Source organism: Etheostoma cragini, chromosome 15, assembly GCF_013103735.1.
Source record: "Etheostoma cragini isolate CJK2018 chromosome 15, CSU_Ecrag_1.0, whole genome shotgun sequence".
NCBI classification, from domain to species: domain Eukaryota; kingdom Metazoa; phylum Chordata; class Actinopteri; order Perciformes; family Percidae; genus Etheostoma; species Etheostoma cragini.
In genome coordinates, this window is record NC_048421.1 from 10,437,381 (window position 1) to 10,457,853 (window position 20,473).

Genomic DNA, 20,473 nt, shown 5'->3' on the forward strand with positions numbered 1-20,473 from the left:
TGAGAAGAATCCAGTGTTGCTTTATTTCTTTTCACTAGATGGCCTCTACATGACCAGTTTTATTTAAGAAATGCAAATGCGACATCACACCAAGAAAAAAAAAAAAAAAGTCACATTCTCATAAAGCGCTCTTGGCATGAACAAACAGCAACAGTGACAATAAATAAATGGTTGGCAAAATAAAACTTTGTGAAACAAGAATACTCAGGATTGCATATCAAACAAGACAAAAAATAGACAAAATGTACTTGGCACAAATTAAATAAACGTAAGTAATTTTCAGGTTGAGTGATTCTACTCTATGTCCATTGCTTTGTGAATCTGATTGTCCTTCACAGTTAGCATTGAGTATGTGCGTGTACTGTACAAAATAGACACAGATGGCTGATGAAACTTAAACAGAAATATTTCCACAAACTGCCAGTACTCATCTTACTTTGTCAGTACCTTGACCTTTAATAATCACACTTCCAGGTGGCCTTTTTGCTGCATACGACTGCACTAAAAAGCTGCAGGCGCGTATGCAAGAAACCATTGTCACACTGCAAAGCCAATATAAAAGCACATAGTGGAGGACACGCATTCTATAAGTTACCAGTGATTTCTGATCTGAGTTCAGTCCAGGTGCTTGACATGTTAAATTTAAATAAAGATATTAAAAGACACTTTGGTATTTTTAGGTCATAATGTGCAGAACTATGCATTCATTTAACACATTTTCATCAAAAGACCCAGTCTTGTTCTAAATTGATTTGTGTGGACATGATTATAGTGATGCCAGGACACTAATCACACACAAATATTGTGTCAAAATGTTATGCTCGTATCATTGATCTTAAATCATTTTTGACCCGTGATTGCAGTCCAGTGGGATCTGCCTTATGATGAGGACCAACTAAGAGGTACATAAATAAAAAGAAGTTTTTAAAATAGGATAACAAAAATGCAAAATAATAGAACACTTTTACAAAAGAATCCACGTTGACCTATTTTTTTAAAACAGAATGACCCACCCTCTCTCAGAAAGTGAGTCTTGTCCTGTTATAGACTAAATCCTTCTGTCTTTGTTTGTGCTCTGTCTGTCTCTGTCTGTCTCAGCAGGGCATATGCAGTGCAACACTAACATCTCCAATCTTGACTTCCCAAAGCAAAGGAAAAATGACGTAATGTATTCTAGACCCATATAAAAATAAATCAATTGCAAACATGGAAAGATACATTTCATATATACAATAAACTCCTATATAAAATAGCTTTTATGTACATATAGACAACCGACAACAATACAATAATTGACCTGTACAATATACACCTGAACAGTTAAGACAGGCAAGAGGTACTGAAGTGTATGGCTTGATTGGGAAAAATTCTAAAATATTTACAGACATCAACTTTACATCCTTTACATGTTTTCAACTTCCCTGGAATGAAAAGGTCTAGGGAGAGCCCCATGCCTCACTTTTGTTTCCATTCCCTTAGGTAAGGCTACCTTTAAAGAATTGGTCCGCAGAGACTATTCAGCCTTGTGGTACTTGATACCCAGTCAAATGCACAATCTGCTCACCTTTGGTGACATATGATAAGAGCTGGAAGTATGAGTCCTAAAACCATTTATCACATGGACCCATTAAAAAGAGATTAGATAGACAATGAACACCACTTATTGACTTTTGTGATACCCAGGAAAACCCACCCTTCCTCTAGTCTTCTTGAAAGGATCAACCAGATGCCAATGGACTCCAGTGTGTAACCTCAGATAGCCCTGCTTTGGTGCTGACATTTTATCCATGGCTTTTTGCGTACCCAAAGAATACTTGTTGTCTTCCCAGGCTGGAGGGTCTTGTAGTTGGACTTTTATCATTCCTCCCAAGGAGTCCTTCAGTAGTGTCCTCATGGAGGTTCAGCACAGGATGGAAACCCCTTCAGTAGTGACCAATTGACCAGTGGTGGGGTCATACGTCCCAGCCAGGTAGTAGAGGTCAGGGGAGGTACTGTTCGGCTTCTGATTGCGAGTCAGACACTCATACTCCTCCCTGCTCACCACCTGGCACTTATGAGAGATTGTCTGGACGTCATTCTCATCCTCATGACACGATTGGTACAGGGCATGCTGGATAGGGAATAGAGTACGTTGCAAAAAAAAACAAAGAAAAAATGTCATTCCAAAGTACCAATGTTACAAATGACAGTCTCCATAAAATTGTGACCTCCATCACGGCTCACCTTGCCATCTCGATGCCTCTTGCCAAGCTTGGTCTCTTCAGGGTGGTAGAACCACTTGACTTTGACCACCATGCTGGAGGTCCAGGATTCCCAGAGGTTTTCAATTCGACCTACGTATGGAAGGTTAGGGCGTCCAGCTGAGAGGAACACAGCACAATCTCCCACTCTCACTGTGTCTCTGCCTCGCACAATGGCCTTATAAAAAAGCTTCCTGGCCTTGCCTTTTAGACCTCGCCGCTGCGGAAAACCAGACACTTTGTCCAATCTTGTTTGCTAATAATTCTAGTTAGTATTCTAGTCTAACTGAACTGATATTATGAAAAAAGGACAAACATTTGCTAAATTGATGCAGTAGAAACATAGACTTTTCTCACCTGTGTAGGGTTTCCTGACCACCTCCACATCTGTCGTCCTGCAAGAAATGCAGACATCTTGGGCCTTGGAATAAATGAGGAATCATCTGGAAGCATCCTAGGTTTCTTCATGAAATCCTTAGCTGGTTTAGAGGTGGAACTGGAGCATTCTTTCCTCTTCAGGGACTTGCTGTTGGATACGTGGTCAGGGGGGGCTCCTTTGGCATTGGAAACAGCCAAAGCTTTGGCCACAAAGGAGTGCTGATGTGGTCTTGAAGAAGTTGAGGGTTCAGAGGGTTGCAGGAGCCTCCGGTGGGAAGACAGACAACTCTGAAGCATCAGTGTAGAACTGTCCTCGTCCTCTGAGCTGTAGGAGGAATCATTGTCCGAGGAGCACAGACTGGAACTGGAGAGTGAGCCTGAAGAAGATGAGCTTGAAGAACCAGATGACGAAGAAGAGACGGAGAGACGAGACAAGAAGCGGCCAGCCGTCCTTAGCCCTCCTGAGGATGCACCCAGTGAAGCCCTCCTCCTCTCTTCCTCTTCATCATCAAGATCAGAGTAGGAGCTGTGACACTCTCTGTGGGAGCTGAAGCCCGGGTCGCCATAATCATCCAGACGCAGAGAATAGGAGGGCTTTCTTTGGGGTGTGGTTCCTTTAAGGAGAAGTTCTACCTTGGATGCACCGCCCTCTTTGTTGTCTTTCACCAGCAGGACTGGGTGAGAGTAGGCCTCTGTCCTGGGCATCCCACTCACACTGGAAGATCCACCTCTTAACAGCAGAGCCTTGCTGTTTTTTGTCTTGGGGGAGGTCACTCCTTCATGATCTAACTTGACTAAGAACTCTTGTCCCAACTTCCTGCTCTTTGGCACAACAAGCTCATCTTGTCTGCGTCTCTGGCCATATGGCCCACTTCTGGGGCCAAGAGATAAACCTGGATTTGACCCGGTAGACGAAGTACAGAACGAGGAGTAGCCATTTGCAATGCTGCTAAACGAGTCCACCTCAAAGGAGCTGCTGCTGAAGAGACCTTTGGCTGGGGTGGAGGCCAGTGGCTGGGTCCTAGGCAAGGGGATCCGGTCATCCTCAGTCCCTCTTAAGGCCTTCCTGGATGTCCCATTGAGCTGAAATAGATTGTCAGACGTCCTTTTCCTAGTGTTGCCCAACAAAGGCCACCCCAGGAACGGTGAAGGATTTTTATTTGCATTCTCAGCCTGCTGTTGCTGCTTTTGTTTTTTCCCAGAACCCTTTGGTCTCCCTAGAATAAACAAAATGTAATGTTTTAGCAATATATCGCAAATGGTGAAAAATGATTTTGATGATAGATAATGTAGATTTTGCATTAAAGATCAGTGGAGTGGAGTGGAATGGAAATGTGTAAGTGACCCGAAACGTTTGACCGGTAGTGTACATACTGTACACGGAGTACCTTATTTAATGTTTAATGTAATTTGTTTAATCTAATGCAGTCCAGCACAATAGCTCCACGATAAGTGCTATTGTTGCTTCTGCTGGTCAGTTAATGTGGACATTATGTTAATGATTTGTTATTTTAACTCTATAGTAATTTTTTTCACCCCCAATCCATCACATTAGAAATAAGTGTTTGTCCAAAAAACACAAACAATAACCAAACATAGCCACAAAATCCCCAAAGCTAAACTAGACATGTCTCTGGACATGAACATACACTGAACATTATAAACTTCACTTCAAACATAGCATAAGATCTTTTTCAAGGCTATTGTGTTGGATTGCATAGTTGAGCAGTGTACAAACCCACAGAAATGTATTTGGAATTCTAGTCAATAACCCAAGGTTTTGAAATATGGTATACATTTTTAAATAAAATGACACAAGACATTTGGAAAATTTCCATTTCATGTAGCTCTAATGATTTGTTGAGATAAGCAGATAAATGTAATGCGTGTGTTACTGTAACACAGGAAACAATGCGTTTTTCATAACTTTACATTTTCTCTGTTATTTACAGTAAATTAAGTGTTTCAGGAGGTTTATTCTCACCTGGTCTTCTCTTGTTAACAGTTAGAGTTTGACTGTTGGTTAAAGTATTGATAATGTTGAATCTTTCATAAGGTCTGTCACTGAGGGGGGCCTGCTCCAGACTAGAACTTCTCTTGGCTGTTGTCTTGCTGGGTATCAGCAAGGCAGGAGATGACTCTCCACCTAAAAGACAATAGGCAGGTAATTATTAGCATTTATTTACAGGTAGACCACACAGTGCAGCATGAAAGGGAAAATTCCCAGTTACACAGATAGGCGACACCCACATTGAATCTGGTATCCTGGAGGCAGGAGGCGGATGTTTGGGAGAGAAATTTTCCCTCGGTCTCCATCATCAAACTCGACCATCACACCTACTTGCTTCCCTTCATCAGATGGACCACATGCTAGAGACAGAAATGCACTTTTTCAGGTGAGTAGGAAAATTTGCAAATGCATAAAAATCATGTTCATAAAACTAAATATACACTTGAAGATACAGATGAAACAATGGAAAACAGATATAGAAGAAGATGATGTCTCACCTCTGCGAACATAGCCTGGGTATAAGCAGCGTGAACGCTCGCTCCAGTAAGCACACACCCTGGTTCCTTCAGTGAGCATAGTCTCTGACTTTGGCCGTACATCCAGGACCTGAAGGCCAGACCAAAACATAATTAAGATTCATTACAGACTGCGCACGCACGGACGCACAGACACACAAACACACGCACACATTTGTGACAGCCATAGAGCATTGTGCATGGGAAGCCACTGTGCCACGTTTCCAAGCAGCACTTATCTCATGCCAATGTGCCAGTCAGGGCTGAAAAGAACGGAAGCCATGATGCAGTAAATCCTGACTTGCTGAGTAATACTAAAGAGGGCCTGAATAGAGGGCTTGTGATTGCAGGTTGCCAGATCCTCCCTCCAACAATGCAGGCAGCCCCAGCATCCGCCACTCACTTGGGGCTCTTTCAGGTTGCTTTCATTTACTGTTGCCATGGCAAGGGACCCTTTGACTGATGAGGTGTGGATGTGGGTGTGTGTGTGTGCATGTGGGAGGGAGCAGGAGCATGGTGAAAATAGGGGTATTGGTGTCAAATAAATGGCTTTGGGACTAATTGAAAGACAAGAAAGTATAAGTATGGCATAATTAGGACAAGCTTTTATATGAGGAGTGTTCAAATAAGATTAAAGTTACTGTTAAGAGAATCAGTATGAGCGAGCTTACATGGATGAGCAAAGGAGGAGACAAATGGTCAGATGATAAACAGAGCAAAATATGTGCGATCTTCCACTGCAGAACAAGCACCAGGTGAACCCTGATCTCATGGCAGTTAAATGCTACAGTAATGCTTGGCCAATAGGGTAATATACTGTAAACAAAGGTAACATGTGAGACTTCTTTTAAATGTTCTTGAATTTATACCTAAACCAACAGATACAAAACAAATACTGTACAAAAATACAAAGTAAGTTAGGTTGAAGAGGTATTTAGATCCTGTGCAGCTTTGATGTATTAATCTCAAATTTTTTTTTTAGCCTGCTTTAACTGAAAACATTAAGGTGAATGATTCCTCATGACTTTAAGTGAATATGTATGCCTATTATTTTATTTATTTATTTATTCTTTAAAGGAGCAAACCACTCACATCTGTATGATGCACTTGAACATAAACAGGACATTAAAGTAGCCTATGTTCAGTCTATGTGTTTGTGCTGAGTTTTGATAACTCTCCCTCACACAATATCACAACAAGATACATCACTCATAACCTTAGATTAAATATGGTGACAAAACCATTTTAAATAAGGTCACAGCATGGTTATCATACTCTCTTGGCAACTTCTACTTTCACCTATAAAAATGGCATCAAAATCCATTAATCAAAGGCACAATCATGCCAGTTAAACTCTGCTCAACTTTTCCAGGGCCATCCTGTTTGGACAAACACAATGTCCTTTGCCCCTGTTTGGCATGTCCATAGTTGGACAAGATGTGGCTATTGACGGCTTTGCTGGTGGCCCAGCTGGTGCAAACCACCATCCTCTCAGTAAAAACAAAATCTAAGGTCACCTGCTGCAGTAGGTGACCTTAGATTTAGTTTTTACTGAGAGGATGCTGCAACACTAAAACTCTATTCTGGATGCAAAGTACACCAGAAAGCATGTTACCTAAATGCAAATGAACACCATCCAAGAATGTGCTGAGGTTTCTACAATGTGTAATTATGTCTCATTACATGGATGACTTACGTAACTTGTAATTAACATGAGTGAGAATTACAAATCCCAACAATCTTGTGGTTAAGATAAAAGAAAGATTGTAACCAGCCCAAGTGCAACTGAAAAAATTAAAGAGGTGAACAATTTTATTGAGAAGTATAGAAATGTCTTGTGATAGCTGGATAGCCCTGCACTTTTTAAGTCATTCCAGGTCATCATTAGCTAGCTTCCCTTCATACGCTGTTGTGTCTTGATTGATCTGAGCCCTTAAAACAACTCTGTTACCTTGGCAGCAGTAGGGATGTAAAGTTCACGTCATCTTCCATTTACACTCCAAAATGCGAATAGATCCAAACGAAATAAATTACCCAAAAGACCAAAAAAGTAACAATTCTTACTCTAACAAAGAGTGTTTAGTGCGGCGGGGTGAACTTACAGCTTCCTGTATCAGCTGTTCCAATGAATAGATTCTTGGTCGGTTTCCTCTTTCACCATAGATAACAACACTAAAGCTAGAGAAAAAGGACAAAAGAGAGAGAGAAAAAAAGACAATTTCAGATCCTTGTTTCATGCTTGCCTGACTCCCATGTTATATGTTACTCCCACTCTGCTGTTGTAGTTGTATTTATACAAAGAGTTAGGTATGGGACGATGTGGGGTTTGTAAGGTAACGAGGAAAGACATGAAGAGATATAAAAAGAGACAAAAACTTAGATACTTAAGATAACTTCTAGCCCTGTCATGTTGAATTGCTCTTTTTATAATCCTAAAGATGCCAACCCCAATAAACCTTGCATACATAAGGTTTTTTATAGTGTGTTGTCTGGAAGTATGTGTTGGCCTCAAGTATAATTTATTCATTTAATTTCCCACTACTTCTAGCCATGTCTCAGTTTCTGCATAGAAATGCCACGTTGTGTAAGGTTTAGCACATGTGCAGACTGAAGTAATCTAAGTCCTTTGTTCAATTTCAACCTTAATTACCTCCCTAATAAATAAAAAGAATCTGATTGAGGTATTTGAATGACATACCGTATGTAAATTGAAATAGTCTCTGATTGATCATTTGAACCGCTGCATGTGTGCTTACATGTCTGGGAGCTCCAATGTGTGGACCCTGGCAGCATACAGAAGCTCATCCTCCTTGGAGATCAGCACCTTTAGTCCATCAGTTAATAGCTCTTTTGTCAGTACACAGTTTGGGACTGCATAAGGAAAAAGCAAATGTCACATTTAGTATTCCACAACATCCCTGAAACTATCTGCTCCTTAAAAGACTGTGTCAAGACATCCAGTGTGATCGCTGACCTTCATGGCTTTTGTTGCTGTATGAGTGGCTCCTTTCCTCCTCCTCTTCTGAGAAGCTGCTGCCGTCCATCTCAAAGCCCTCATCGGCCGCAAAGCTCTCCAGCAGCCGACTCACTGCACGTCCCTTTGGCTGTAAAATATAACAGAAGGATGCACAGAATAATAAATAAATGCAGGGATGGATTTTTTTTTTAAAGTGTCGATATAAAGTGTGATCGAAGAAAGAAGAAATTGTTTAGCATGCAACTCAAAGTAGCAATTAACCACAGGGAACTTCACAGTGCCTGTACTATCTCCTATCAGTAGCCATTTTTTCACTCTGTCAAAGCAGAAGGTGTGAGCCGCACAGCCCCCCCAGCCCCCTTCCCACATTTCCTCTCCCATCCTCTCCTCCACTAAGATTACTCAGCAGGAGGTCGGGCTATGTGCAATTGCTAAGTACTTTTAATAGTTCTACAGTAACGGTCCTCAGGGTGAGAAATCGAGGACAGTAAGACATCAGCTGAATTGTGAATGTGTTAAGACATTTTTGTAGAACTGGATTCTTTTTGACGGTTTGTATTTGCTTGGAGTGAGGACAGAAGGCTTTTTGTATTGACTGTGTCTAGTACCTGCTGGTCCTTGCTCCTTCGTCCCCTGCTGCCGTCCTCACTCTGCGAAGATGGGGCCCCAACTGTCCAGCAACCTCTCCTCTGTTAAAGTTGACATGAAGATGGACAAAATGAGCGGTGATGGTGTGACATACAGTGCTGCTCATAAGTTAAAGAACCTATGCTTAGGTTGACTAAAAAGAGGAATAAAAAACTAATCTTTTGGAAATTGATCTTAATGCCTTAATTAAAAAGATTAGCAAAAAATAAAAAAAAGTAAGAACACCAAATTTCTCTTAGAATGAATAATGTATCGTACATAAATACATGTTCTTAATTAAAATGCATGGGTTATACGTACACACACCTCTATGTTAAATTCCATAGAGGCAGGCAGATTTTTATTTTTAAAGGCCAGTTATTGTGAGGCTTCAGGATACTATGCATTCTGATAAAGTTCCCTTGGCCTTTGAAATTAAAATAGCCCGCCATCATCACATAGCCTTCACCATAGGCACAGTGGATATAACACATGCCTTTGGTGTGGGATGTCTGCGTTCAATTCCCACTGCGATACATCAACCGATGTGTCCCTGAGCAAAACACTTAACCCCTAGTTGCTCCAGAGGGGTGTCCTGTGACATATATAGCAAGTCTAAGTTGATTTCGATAAAAGTGTCCGCTTAATTATATAATGTAACGTGTAATGTTTAATTTCAGTTAGACTAATAGCTGGTTTGGTTTACATTGAGAGATTTTTTTTTGGAAGTACCCCATGCCGATCTCTAGGTATGGTGAGGGGTGTGTGATGATATGGGGCTATTTTAATTCCAAGGGCCAAGGGAAATTTATAAGGATGCATAGTATCCTGGATCCATGAAATGCTGGTCTTTAAAAATAAAAATGTTCCTAGCTCTATGGGAATTTAACATAGGGGTGTGTGTACTTATGCCACCGGTATTTTAAGAAAGAACAATTATTTAAATATGATACATTATTCATTCACAAAGAAAATTGGTGTCCTTAAATGTAGGATTTTTCCTTATTTTAAGGCATTAACATCAATTTCCAAAAGATTATTTTTTTATTCTTAATTTAATCAGTAATTTAAAACTTTAGCATGGGTTCCTAAGCTTATGAGCACCACTGAATAACAAGCACTCTGGTTATGGTCCCAGTTTGTCATTTGAGGGTATGCATTATTAACAGGAACATTTATATGATATATTTCAAAATACTTTCTGCTAACCTTATTGATTGCCCCTCTTAAAATGGTGCTCTTGCGGGTCGCCCTCTTTAGCCTCTCACTGGTGGTTGGGAAGGTGGCCAGTCCCATGCTTCTCCTGTAGCGGTTTCCTCTGGTCCCAAGGCTGCCCCACCGAGGCTCCTTAGACCTGGGTCCACATGGCCTTCTAACCCCTTCGGGCCGGTGACCTTCATGGCGGTTTTTAACTGCAGTGGCCAAGTCATGCCTACAGGGGGCCTTCTTCCTTACTTTGACCTCACCTTCTGCTCCAGACAGACTCTGGGAGCCTGTGCGGTATAATTAGAGAAACAGATTTAGACCGAGCTAACTAGCCAGGAGGAGAAACACAAAACAGATGCTTCCCATTAAGATGTGGTGCAGCTTTGTTGACTTATGAATCAGTTTCAAAGGACAATCTTACCATAAAGCTCCTGTCTCTGTTTTTTGTTCCTAGCTTTCTGATTGGCCTCCAGTTTTACAACAGACGAGGGACTTGGACCGGTCACGGAGGAGCTGGAGGTGACGTCTCTGCGGGGTTGGGTTCTGTAGTCTTGACCTTCATCAGTATCATAACTGCCTTCCTCTTCTTCAACGTCTAATGGACAAACAATACAACATTGAGATGTTGATGCTACTATATTAACTTACATGGCAATTCCACCTCTTTAAGTCATTACCAGCCGGTGGAGTTATTTAACTTGCTGTCCATCATTTTACAGGCACTTCATTAGCATTTAAGTAAATAGCTTAACTGTTCATAGAAATGATGTATGAAGTGCTTTGCCTCGGTGGTATTTCCTGGTGTGAACACACATGTCACAGAGCTAATGTGCAAGGGAGTGTAGGAGTGAGTTTGTGTGTGTTTGTCACTGCACTTTCTCAAGCCGCTCTTTGACCCAGTCTGATAGTCTCCAGGGCTGTCAAAGACTCTCAAAGGCAAGTGTCCACAGCTGTGGCTGTACATCGAGCCCAGACCATGCAACGAGGCCGATCACTCAGGTGTCGAATGTCCATGCACACCCCTGTCCGTTACATTTATCAACACCCATTTACTCACGTCTTATTGCTTTTAAAGTGATTTAACAAAAGGCACTCTGGACCTAGCAAGTTACCTGATTAAGAGAAGCCCTGGTAGCTCACCTTAGTTCTTTCTACAGCGGCCTGGGGTTCAATTCCAACCTGTGGCCCTTTGCTGCATGTCATCCCCCCCTTTCCTTAATCTGTCTTAATCTGTCCAATCCAATAAAGGCAATAAAAGCCCAAAAACTATTGATTTATTTAAAAAAAGAAGAAAAAAAGAGCATTCCTGATTAAATGCGTGAATGACATTACGTCAGGTTTTTTAACTTGTCAAATGTGCTTTATGTACTGCAGCCCTTCTTCATTTGTTTTCTCTAGAGGAATTTTATTTCTTTAAGGGTAAATGTTTACAGTCTTTCTATCAACCAAAAATACCCTTGACATGAAAGATGTCCCTAACTCACTTGTCTGTCTTTGTAGGACTGAGGGAGATAACCCAGAAATCAACAGCGTGAACACAGGAAAACATGCAACCAGAAAGGGGGTAAGACCAGGAATCACACCCACGTCTTTCTTACTGTGAGAGAAACATGTTTACCACCGGGCCATATTTGGTTGTTGTGGCCAGATTCATTACCCATGGCTGTGTTTTATAACAAGCTCTCAGTGGTCACTGCCTCACCTTGATCAGAGGAGTCACTCTCTGCAGGGGAGCTCTCTCCCTCCTCCATTGCCTCCTGCCTCTGGCCACGGAGCACCCTCGCTCTGGGCTGGCTCAGATGGGAGGAGCCCTGTGTCTGGGTGGTGGAGCCCTTTTTACGCCCACGGCGCATCAGTCCAGTCCAGCTCTCATGGGGGCCACTGTCCACACTGGCTGCTAAGAAAGTTTTCAAAACCAATCACCAATCTAGGTTAACAATGGGATTTAAGAGTGTGAAAGTAAAAGCACAACACTGTGCTTATTAAAACAAAACAGCATGTGGCACAATAAATACTGTGATTGCCTTTATCTACCTGTGTCACTTTGTCCCCCGGACTCTCGCCTGGCGTCAGCTTTGCTTGTGCCCTGGCTTCTGTGTCCATGCTTGGGGTTGGAGTTGCAGGGCAAAACCTCCTTGTCCCTGGAGCCCATCCCAGAGACAATTTTTTTATCCTGGGCTTTCTGTTTGAGCTGAGTCATATCACCGGCCAGCTTGGAGCTGAGCATGCTGTGAAGACTGCTTTTTCTGCAGCCCTGTGCTTTTATCTGCTGCAACAGAGAGATGAGAGAGCCGGTTACACTAACGGTCACAGCAGCCGCAAAGCTTCAGAACGTCAAAGGGAGAGTAGTCTCGTTTGCTCACACACAGAGAAGAAAAAGGAACAGTAGAAGCCCAAATGAAAAATGTATTAGAAGAGCAGAGGATTTGACTCCTGAGGGTAGCACCTAATTAGAAATAGTGTGCAACAAAGGAATATATCAAATGCCGAAAAACAAAGAGTGGCCTCTTTCGTTTCAAGTTGCATAGAGGACAATGGGAGGAGGACAAGGGGACCCTGACCTGTGTGCTGCTGAGTCGCTCAAAGCCTCGACTGGACAGCCTCTTCTTCTTTCTCTGGCTGTCACCGCTCCCTCCTAGGTCCTCAGGCGACAAGGCAAGCCCCGCCCCCATCGACCTGCCAGTCAAAACAAGAGAGAGGCATTCATTAGAGAAGAATGGCAGTGGTTGGAAAGAAAAAGATGGGGTAGGACATCACAGGGTAATCCAGAGTTGAGTCACCTTTCTGAAGGATCTAATAAGTCTCCTTTCTCGTTCTGACGAAACAGAATGACAAAAAGGACATGCCTAGTGTCTGAACCACACACTTGAAATACTGGGATCTAACAAGGATCCTGGGATTGTTTGAGGGCAATTTGGCATTAGAAGCCGTAATGCTTAATCTAGGGAGTGTCTGTGCAGTCTGTGAAGCACTGCATGGCTTTGAAAGATGCACTGAATGGTTGGAAAGCATTGCATTTGTATGCAGCGCTATTGTTTTCAGTGAATATCCTACATCCCTTTTTATTGTGGCACACTGAGCAGCATCACAGTCCAACCACTCCAAATGCCCTTGAATTTCCCTCTGGAAGCCTGCCCAAAGACCACACTGACGTGAGCCAGGCCATGCTCAAACAAAAGATTAACTTTCCCTCTCCGAGTGTGCATGCAACCTTAGAAATCAGTCACATTTACAGAGTAAGCATGGTATAAATGTAAAACCGATAAATGAAGCACATTGGACATTTCCTGTTAGTTATTTGTTTGCTTATTGTACCACATACAATTCTGTAACTACAGATTGTTTGGAATCAAATGTGTGCATGCTTCTTGTAATCCCAATTGTGTGTGAATCTCATAATAAAGAGAGTATCAATGGCGTGCATCTGTAGAATACAGGCTATTGTCGAGCCGTGGGACTGTCTGCCCTCTGACTGATTGACAGGAGAGTGACAGAGGTGGCATTGAAGTGTGAGTTGTCCCTGTGAGGCAGATCCAACCACAGCTTGCCTTCCACTGCTGACAAACACAATATGACACAGCCCCTCCCCTCAGTGGGGGGCTGGTAGGGCTGAGCGTACAGTGACTAATTTAACAGAATTGATTAGCAGGGTTTACTTGCTAGCTGTAGTTCTCTCCAGCCTTCCCCCAAACCAAAGTAGCACCATAAAAGACCCCAGCGCTCTACCCACAGGAATAGCAGAGACACACACAAAAACAAACAATGCATGCATATAAATGCTCATGAGAACACTGCTGCATCCATACCTAATTGCACAGATGCATAGAATGTGCAGGCAGGGAGGCTTGAATTTATTGCTCACTTAGAGAATACCCCCCACACACACACACACTCTAAATAAGGGAAGGAAGGAGACACTAAAAGGCTGGGTTGTTACCCACTGACCCACTGCCCTGCATCATAGCACCCAAGCGTCGGCATGTTGTAGTGGGCATTGAGTGGCAGGTGCAGTACTTGATTTTACATAACCCTGCCATGTAACACAACATGTGGCTAATCATTTCCCAATCTGCCTGTTCCTGTTCAGATGTGTCACACACGACAGAAACAAAGGGGAGTACACCCTGTCTGCCTTAAAGAAAAATACATGAGCTGTGGCTCAAATTTCAACCCAATGAAAAGACAGTTGAGTGTACTGAGGCCTGCAGAACACCCCATCGCCCCCATGTCAGGCTGCACCCTCCCTTCTACAGCACTTTGCTGCAGGGCCTCGGCCCGTCACCCTTACATGTGGGTGTCATTGTCACCCAGCATCACCATCCCCACTGCGACCAGTGCTGGCCTGGCGAAGGGGCATGGGTACATTGGTGGAAGGAGAGTGGAGGTGACACTGCAGAGGGGCAGCTGGGAATACTGTGGACCATTGCCCAGAAACCACAGTGAGAAAAGGAGGGAGAAGAGTAGATGGAGAGAGAGGGAGAGAGTGAGAGGGAAAGTGCAACGTGACATTTATAATAATATTAATAATAGTAATACATTTTATTTATGGGTGCCTTTCACAGCACCCAAGGACACCTTACAGTTAAAACAATCAAAAATACAGTTAAAAAGGCAGATATAATTAAATTAAAACAAACACATTTAAAAGATTGAGATAGAAAATGAAAAGAAAGCAATCTATGCAATATTTTGATGGAGAGTGGAGTCATGTGGGGTAGGCATTTTGGAAAAGGTGGGTTTTGAGGGAGGTCTTAAAGGTGGGTGGAGACTATGGTACGGATGGATAGCGGGAGGGAGTTCCAACTGCGAGGAGCAGAATGGCTGAAGGAGGGTTCGGGATGGAGTGTAGGTCTGAAGGAGTTCAGAGAGGTATGGAGGGTTGTGATTAGGGAAGGATTTGAAGAGAGAAGAGCAATCTTAAAGTTAATATGGTATTTACTGTATTGCTCTGAGCCTTTCCAAACCCGGATGACAAGGCTAATTGAAGCCTGATAGGAAACCTTTATCCACTAGAGCCTTTTGGTTTATCAGTTCCTCCACCTCCACCAAACAGCACTGCATCCGATTTGACAAAAGTTTAAAATAAAAAATAAACACATTTTGAAATAAAGTAGCGTCCTTGTTCCTTGAATATCCCCCAATCTGTATCTTCTATTATCTGTCTTTCTCCTTATTGCTATTCCGATGCTCTGCTTACTGTATTCCACTAATTGTTTTTTATCCTCATACACACATAGGTCTAAATGTCAGCTTATCTCTTATCTCAACTGTCTGACCCTCATGTTATCCTTTGAACCCCTGGTGACCCAGTGTTGGCTGTAATGGCAGTGATGTGTCACATTCCGGCTGGTGGGACAAATTACAGGAGAATTCATGGTACTCTAATTACATCCTCTGCCTGTCATCGACACCACACACCCCACTCCCCCTTACACGCACCCATCCTGAGGTGGGTTAAATCTTTATGAGACCTGTGAGCAGTTTTTTAGGTATGTGTAGTCCACATATCAAGTATACAGAAATATTATATGCCACTGTTATTTGATTAGAAAGATGGTTCAGCTGTGTGTTCTCCCATTTACAGGCATGCCAATGAGAGACAGTTCCTGTATGCCAGTGACACAAAGGGGCTTATCGGGCAAGATTGGACCACATCCAGCCAGCGTAGATGGCTGAGTGATACTCACTTGACTTTTCTTTGGCCCTCAGATGAGGACACCGGCCCTGTGGTGAGGGTGGGTTTCCGCTTCCTTGGCCGCCCCGGTCCGCGTCGCGCTGGGCTGCGAGGTGTTTCCTCCTTCCTGCTTGCACATGCAGACATAAACAGACAAGCAGTGAGAGAGAGTGAGAACAGAGAGAAAGAGAAAGAGAGAGAGAGAGTCCGAGATTATACAGCTATTTAAAATGAAAAGGTCATAGCATCAAAAAGTGTAGAAAGGAATCCTCTTAGAAATTAGAAGCAATTGTGTTTAATTGTATTACTTTTGAAATCTCTGAATGCAAAAGGTAGAGATGAGCTTAAGGGAAAGAAGGATAAGGTCACACTCACTGATGCTCGTGCTTCCTCTGAAGTTTGACCAGCTCCTTTTGCTTCTCTTTGTAGCAACGTTGTAGCTCCGCCAACTTTACGCGCATTGCAAGCTCAGGACCATCCATTGTTTCCATGCTACCTTTGGCTGGGCACACCTGAGGTACACATCAATTAGAGGTTATTTTTAACATTATCTATTCATTTATTTAAATAAAAACATTGCAAACCTATAGGAACATTGTTTTGTTGCAGTCTTACTGGTTCATTGCGAGGTGTCCAGCTGCATTTCCTACGTAAATTGAGGATCCTGCTGGCTGGGAAGTCTCGCCCCGAATCCATGCTGCTGCCTTCATCTGAGCCCATCTCCAGTGCACGGGCTGTTGCCAGGGTAGCAAGGCTCTGGAGGTCAAACATCAGCAACTCCTCTTCTGTTTACGGGAACAAAAGAAACGTTTGGTTGATATTGTGTCCATGCATGCTTGATTTAAAGACACTACAATTGAACTAAGCTAGTTTTATTCAAATCTGTCAAAATGACCCAGACATATTTAATGCATGTGAGTGTCACATGTGCACATTCACCATCAATTGTGATGTAGTGAATGAATGGTCAGAAAGACATTGAGGGAAATTGGGCGCATCGAAGCAGCAGCATATCATTTCAGCGTTCATATCAATGTGGACTCACCAGATAATGATATGTCAGTGGCCATCTGGGCCAAACTCTTCCTATATGGCCCTATCTGCCTGTGTCACTGTCTGGACTAACTGCCATCAATGGACTGAGCTAAAGGCTGAATATCAGAGGTTGCAGTCTAGTCACAGGGAAGAAACCTGAACTTTTGTTAACAAGTAATGCCATCTTCTTTAGAAGTACAAATAAATAAAATTAAAAATTAAGTAAAAATACGGATTTTTCTCACTTCTTTTAGTACTTGCTTTGGTGAAGACTATTGTTGTGACTCAACATGTGCCATTTCCTTGAGCTGTCAACAGTAACGCATCAGAAAGACAACATCACTGAATCTAGAATGAGTTGATGATATCCTTTTTATAGAACCATCTTTTGGGAGTGATTAAATGCATTAGGATGCTGTGGTAAACAAAAAACATCCTTTTACATGAATAAAAAAAAACACATGGCGCTTTTAAAAAAAAGGAAGCTTTTAAAGGCACTTTGAAACAATGGGGTCTAATTAGCCAGGCAATGCTCCAGGGTGCTGAAAACATCGACTGCTTTTGTGATTACACACTAACTTTCAGGAACGTGTTGTTGTGTGTGGGAGAAAATGAGGGACGCCAATTGGTGTGTCTCTTTCCCTTTTTGTTAAAGTGTGTTTATTTGGAATTACGTGAGTGTTTGTGCCCACGTGTGGATCAAACAGCAGCGGGATGGAGAGACAGAGAGACAGCTCCCTAAGGAAAGCTGGAACGTAAAGAGAGGGATTGAGAAAAGGAGGGGTACACCCCTCACTAGTAGTTCACCCCTGTCTTCCTGCTTCTTCTCCCTCTCCTGAGGCCTCTGCATCGTTAGAACAGCCTTTTAGAAAATAAAAGTGCCTTTAAGACACCAAAGAAGAGAAACAGTAAGTAGGCATGCAGAAAGCGTCTCTGGGGACATGTTAGAAACCACCAGAGGCTGTTGAGACCAGCAGGAAGAGAGGAGTATCTGGGAGGGAACATAGAGCGATGGAGGCTAGGCCTGAGGGGGGAGTGTGAGTTTGTCTCAGCGGACGCAGAGGAGAAGGAGGGTATACTACAAGAGAGAAGTGCATTCTGCTGATGTGAGTATGTGTATGAGTAATCGAGGACCCATTGTCTCTCACCTTGGCTTTTCCCACAGGTGCGCTTTTGCTGTTGCAGCTCCAGATCTGCCAGCTCACTCAGAAGCTCCATACCCTGGTGGGGGTTAGGCTGCGACGGGGCAACTGATGGGGTGCTAAGAGGGAACAAGGGAAATGGAGGTACATCTGTGCAGAAGGCAGCAGCAATCAGCAGCTCCAGACTCCAGTAGCAGGGCACAAGAGGTTTTTGGGGCACAGCAACAGTTGCTTGGTTTTGGCTAGGGGCCGAAGCTGAAGCTGAGGCAGGGGAAAGACACACAAAATCCACTGAGGCGTCATCGGGAGTCATCTCATTCTTCTGCTGCTGCTCCCTGTTCTCTGCTCCGTCAAGGGCCGAGGGCTGAGGCTCAGGAGATGCAGGGTCAAGCTCGATGATGGTGGGCAGCTCTGGCTCATGCTCTCCAGGAATGCTGGCCTTTTGAGCTTGCTCCACCTGGCCCTCCTCCCCCACCGCCTCATCATCCTCTTCCTCTTCTAAGGTGATGACAGCTTCTGGCCTTTCAGGCTCTTCTGTTGAAAGGGGGACTGGATAGGAAGCAGCCTCACACACTGGGCTCTTGGCAAGGGGGCAAACCAGCACCTCTTCCTCAGCAGGCCCCTGCTCCTCCACCTCCCTCTCTCCAGGCACATAGTTGGCTGCTGTCACCGCTGCTACCTCCACCTCCTCCCTCGGTTCCAGAACCACTCTTTCCTCTTCTTTCTGCTCCACTTCCTCGGGTTGGATTGGCTCTGGGAGGGACCTGACCACCACTTGACAGTCTAGCTCCTCCCCCAGGCTGGAGAAAGACTGGGGAGCATGCTCTGCAGGCTCCACTTGGACTGCTTCCAGGTCGGCTGGCTCTGCCAGTCGAACATCCTGGGGGGAGGGCCCACTCTTGTAGCTCATGGCAATTGCAGGGTAGGTGTATCCCGGAGGCAAGTCTATAGAGAGAGAAAAATATAGATATTAAAATCATCAATTGTGAATATTGGCTAAACAATTCTGATAAAACCTCCCACAAAAACATCCCATATCATCATTATTTTGTAAGTGGTATTCTGGTGTAAATACAACAGAAAGCACCAGTTCATGTTTATTTTATCAAGTCCTTCCACACTGCTACCCTTGAGGTCACAAGGGATGAAAAACAGGAAAAGGAAATGCACCCTGCCTTGACCCCCCCAGCTGTAGGAAGGGTAGAGGGCCAAATGCAACTGTGTGTGAGTGTGTTATTTGAAGTGAGCCAGGCTTTGGTTTATCAGAGCACCTGACACAATTCCTTTGGTGTGCGGCGGCTGTTAGCCAGACATTAATGATGATGAAGAGAGTGCAGGGCCTGTGGGGGTGGAGGACAGGTGAGTGCTGCTATTGAGGTTTTTCTCAGTTCTTACCAAGGTAACTGTAGTGGAAGCTCAGCCAGCAGCCATTTTCTGCAGCTTTGAGCTGATCAGTCAATCAGTGGCTCGCCTACAGAGCCACCCACACACACTACCACAACACCAGTAGAAAAAAAGGATCTTTTACAACAGTGGCTATTCCAATTACCACTGTATATAATGTACAAGATGATACTATCTCAGAGAATCCACTGTCCTTTTTTTCTTTTGCTGTGTCAGAGGTATTTGGCTTAACAATATAACTAGTGGCATCTTAAACTAATTATAAACAGCATGTTCTTTGACTTTGGAAAACTTTAAGGAAATTTAAATATTCATGTTTGCTTTGTTTGTTTTGTAGAGATACTTCTGCGTGTGCTTACCGGGCTCCAGAGACTGTGGGTAATCTTGTGGGGGCTGTCCCTCTCCTCGCTTGTCCTGGGATTCGGCTCCCTTGGGCATCTGAGGTGGGGCAGGGCTGATGGCAGGTGAGTGAGGGGCTGCTGCGGCAGGGCTGGGTGCAGGGCAGGGTGTAGAAGGAGTGCTTTTTGGATGTGGTCGTAGTGACGGAGACTGGCAGCAAGGGGACAAGTGAGCGGCACAGGCCCCAGGGGGAGAAGTGTTCCTCTGAGGTGGGTTGTAAGAGTAGGGCTTGGCAGGTTTAGACGTTCTGGGTTCCGAAATGAGTTCCTCTAATTCAACCGGCCTCTTCTGCATCTGTGGCAAAATAAAGTTGTCTTCATTTCTACAGTTAAAGAAGAATTTCGGTTGATTCCAACAAATAGCTCTTTTTATAAGTTTGGTGTGCTGTCAGTATCAAGAAAAAAACTAAAACGATCTGTGCTGCCCACACCGAGTTATCCTCCTGCTAGAGTTAGCACTCAAAAGGCTTAAACAAGGCAAGTTTTAAACCTGTTTTAAGCCTCTTAACATGTTCAAAATGTCATTAAAAGTGCCTAGCCATGTGAGGTGATTCCTTCTGAGTGAACACAAGTGGACAGAAATGCATGAAAGTTCTGCTAATTCAGCTGCATTTAGTTCCGGTGTTGACACGGCAGTTAGAGAATTTAGGGACCATCTACAAACACAGAAAAGAGATAAAACAAAAATATGTAGGCTATCTATTTAATGGTTAAATAAGGTAGTGTCACCAAACTTACCTCAATTATAACTTGTCTCCTGCTAGTTGTACTATAGCACTTACTTGTAAAATAATAAGCATATGCCTATTTTTGAAAATATATTTGTACCTCTTTCCGGTTTTGTAGTTTGTAGTTGGTCCTGAAGC

The 20,473-nt window shown here is 43.4% G+C and overlaps 1 protein-coding gene across 11 annotated transcripts in view; it reads right to left on the bottom strand.

The window, feature by feature from the left end:
- The window catches only part of LOC117957858 (BAH and coiled-coil domain-containing protein 1), a 63,816-nt gene continuing 43,343 nt past the window's right edge, over positions 1–20,473 (bottom strand). For 5 of the 11 annotated variants that reach the window (XM_034893937.1, XM_034893932.1, XM_034893930.1 and 2 more), the window contains 20 exons: positions 19,569–19,902; positions 17,812–18,750; positions 16,244–16,413; positions 16,004–16,140; positions 15,642–15,755; positions 12,516–12,630; positions 11,989–12,220; positions 11,657–11,851; positions 10,376–10,549; positions 9,958–10,241; positions 8,730–8,810; positions 8,119–8,248; positions 7,901–8,015; positions 7,247–7,322; positions 5,127–5,235; positions 4,869–4,988; positions 4,603–4,764; positions 2,598–3,835; positions 2,224–2,460; positions 1–2,110 (listed from right to left, as the gene is read on the bottom strand). In XM_034893937.1, coding sequence (XP_034749828.1) covers positions 1,901–2,110; positions 2,224–2,460; positions 2,598–3,835; positions 4,603–4,764; positions 4,869–4,988; positions 5,127–5,235; positions 7,247–7,322; positions 7,901–8,015; positions 8,119–8,248; positions 8,730–8,810; positions 9,958–10,241; positions 10,376–10,549; positions 11,657–11,851; positions 11,989–12,220; positions 12,516–12,630; positions 15,642–15,755; positions 16,004–16,140; positions 16,244–16,413; positions 17,812–18,750; positions 19,569–19,902 — 5,172 coding nt within the window. In that variant the 3' untranslated portion in view covers positions 1–1,900. Of the gene's footprint in view, positions 2,111–2,223; positions 2,461–2,597; positions 3,836–4,602; positions 4,765–4,868; positions 4,989–5,126; positions 5,236–7,246; positions 7,323–7,900; positions 8,016–8,118; positions 8,249–8,729; positions 8,811–9,957; positions 10,242–10,375; positions 10,550–11,656; positions 11,852–11,988; positions 12,224–12,515; positions 12,631–15,641; positions 15,756–16,003; positions 16,141–16,243; positions 16,414–17,811; positions 18,751–19,568; positions 19,903–20,473 lie in introns of all 11 variants that reach the window. The other 6 variants (XM_034893939.1, XM_034893938.1, XM_034893934.1 and 3 more) reach the window with 2 other exon arrangements.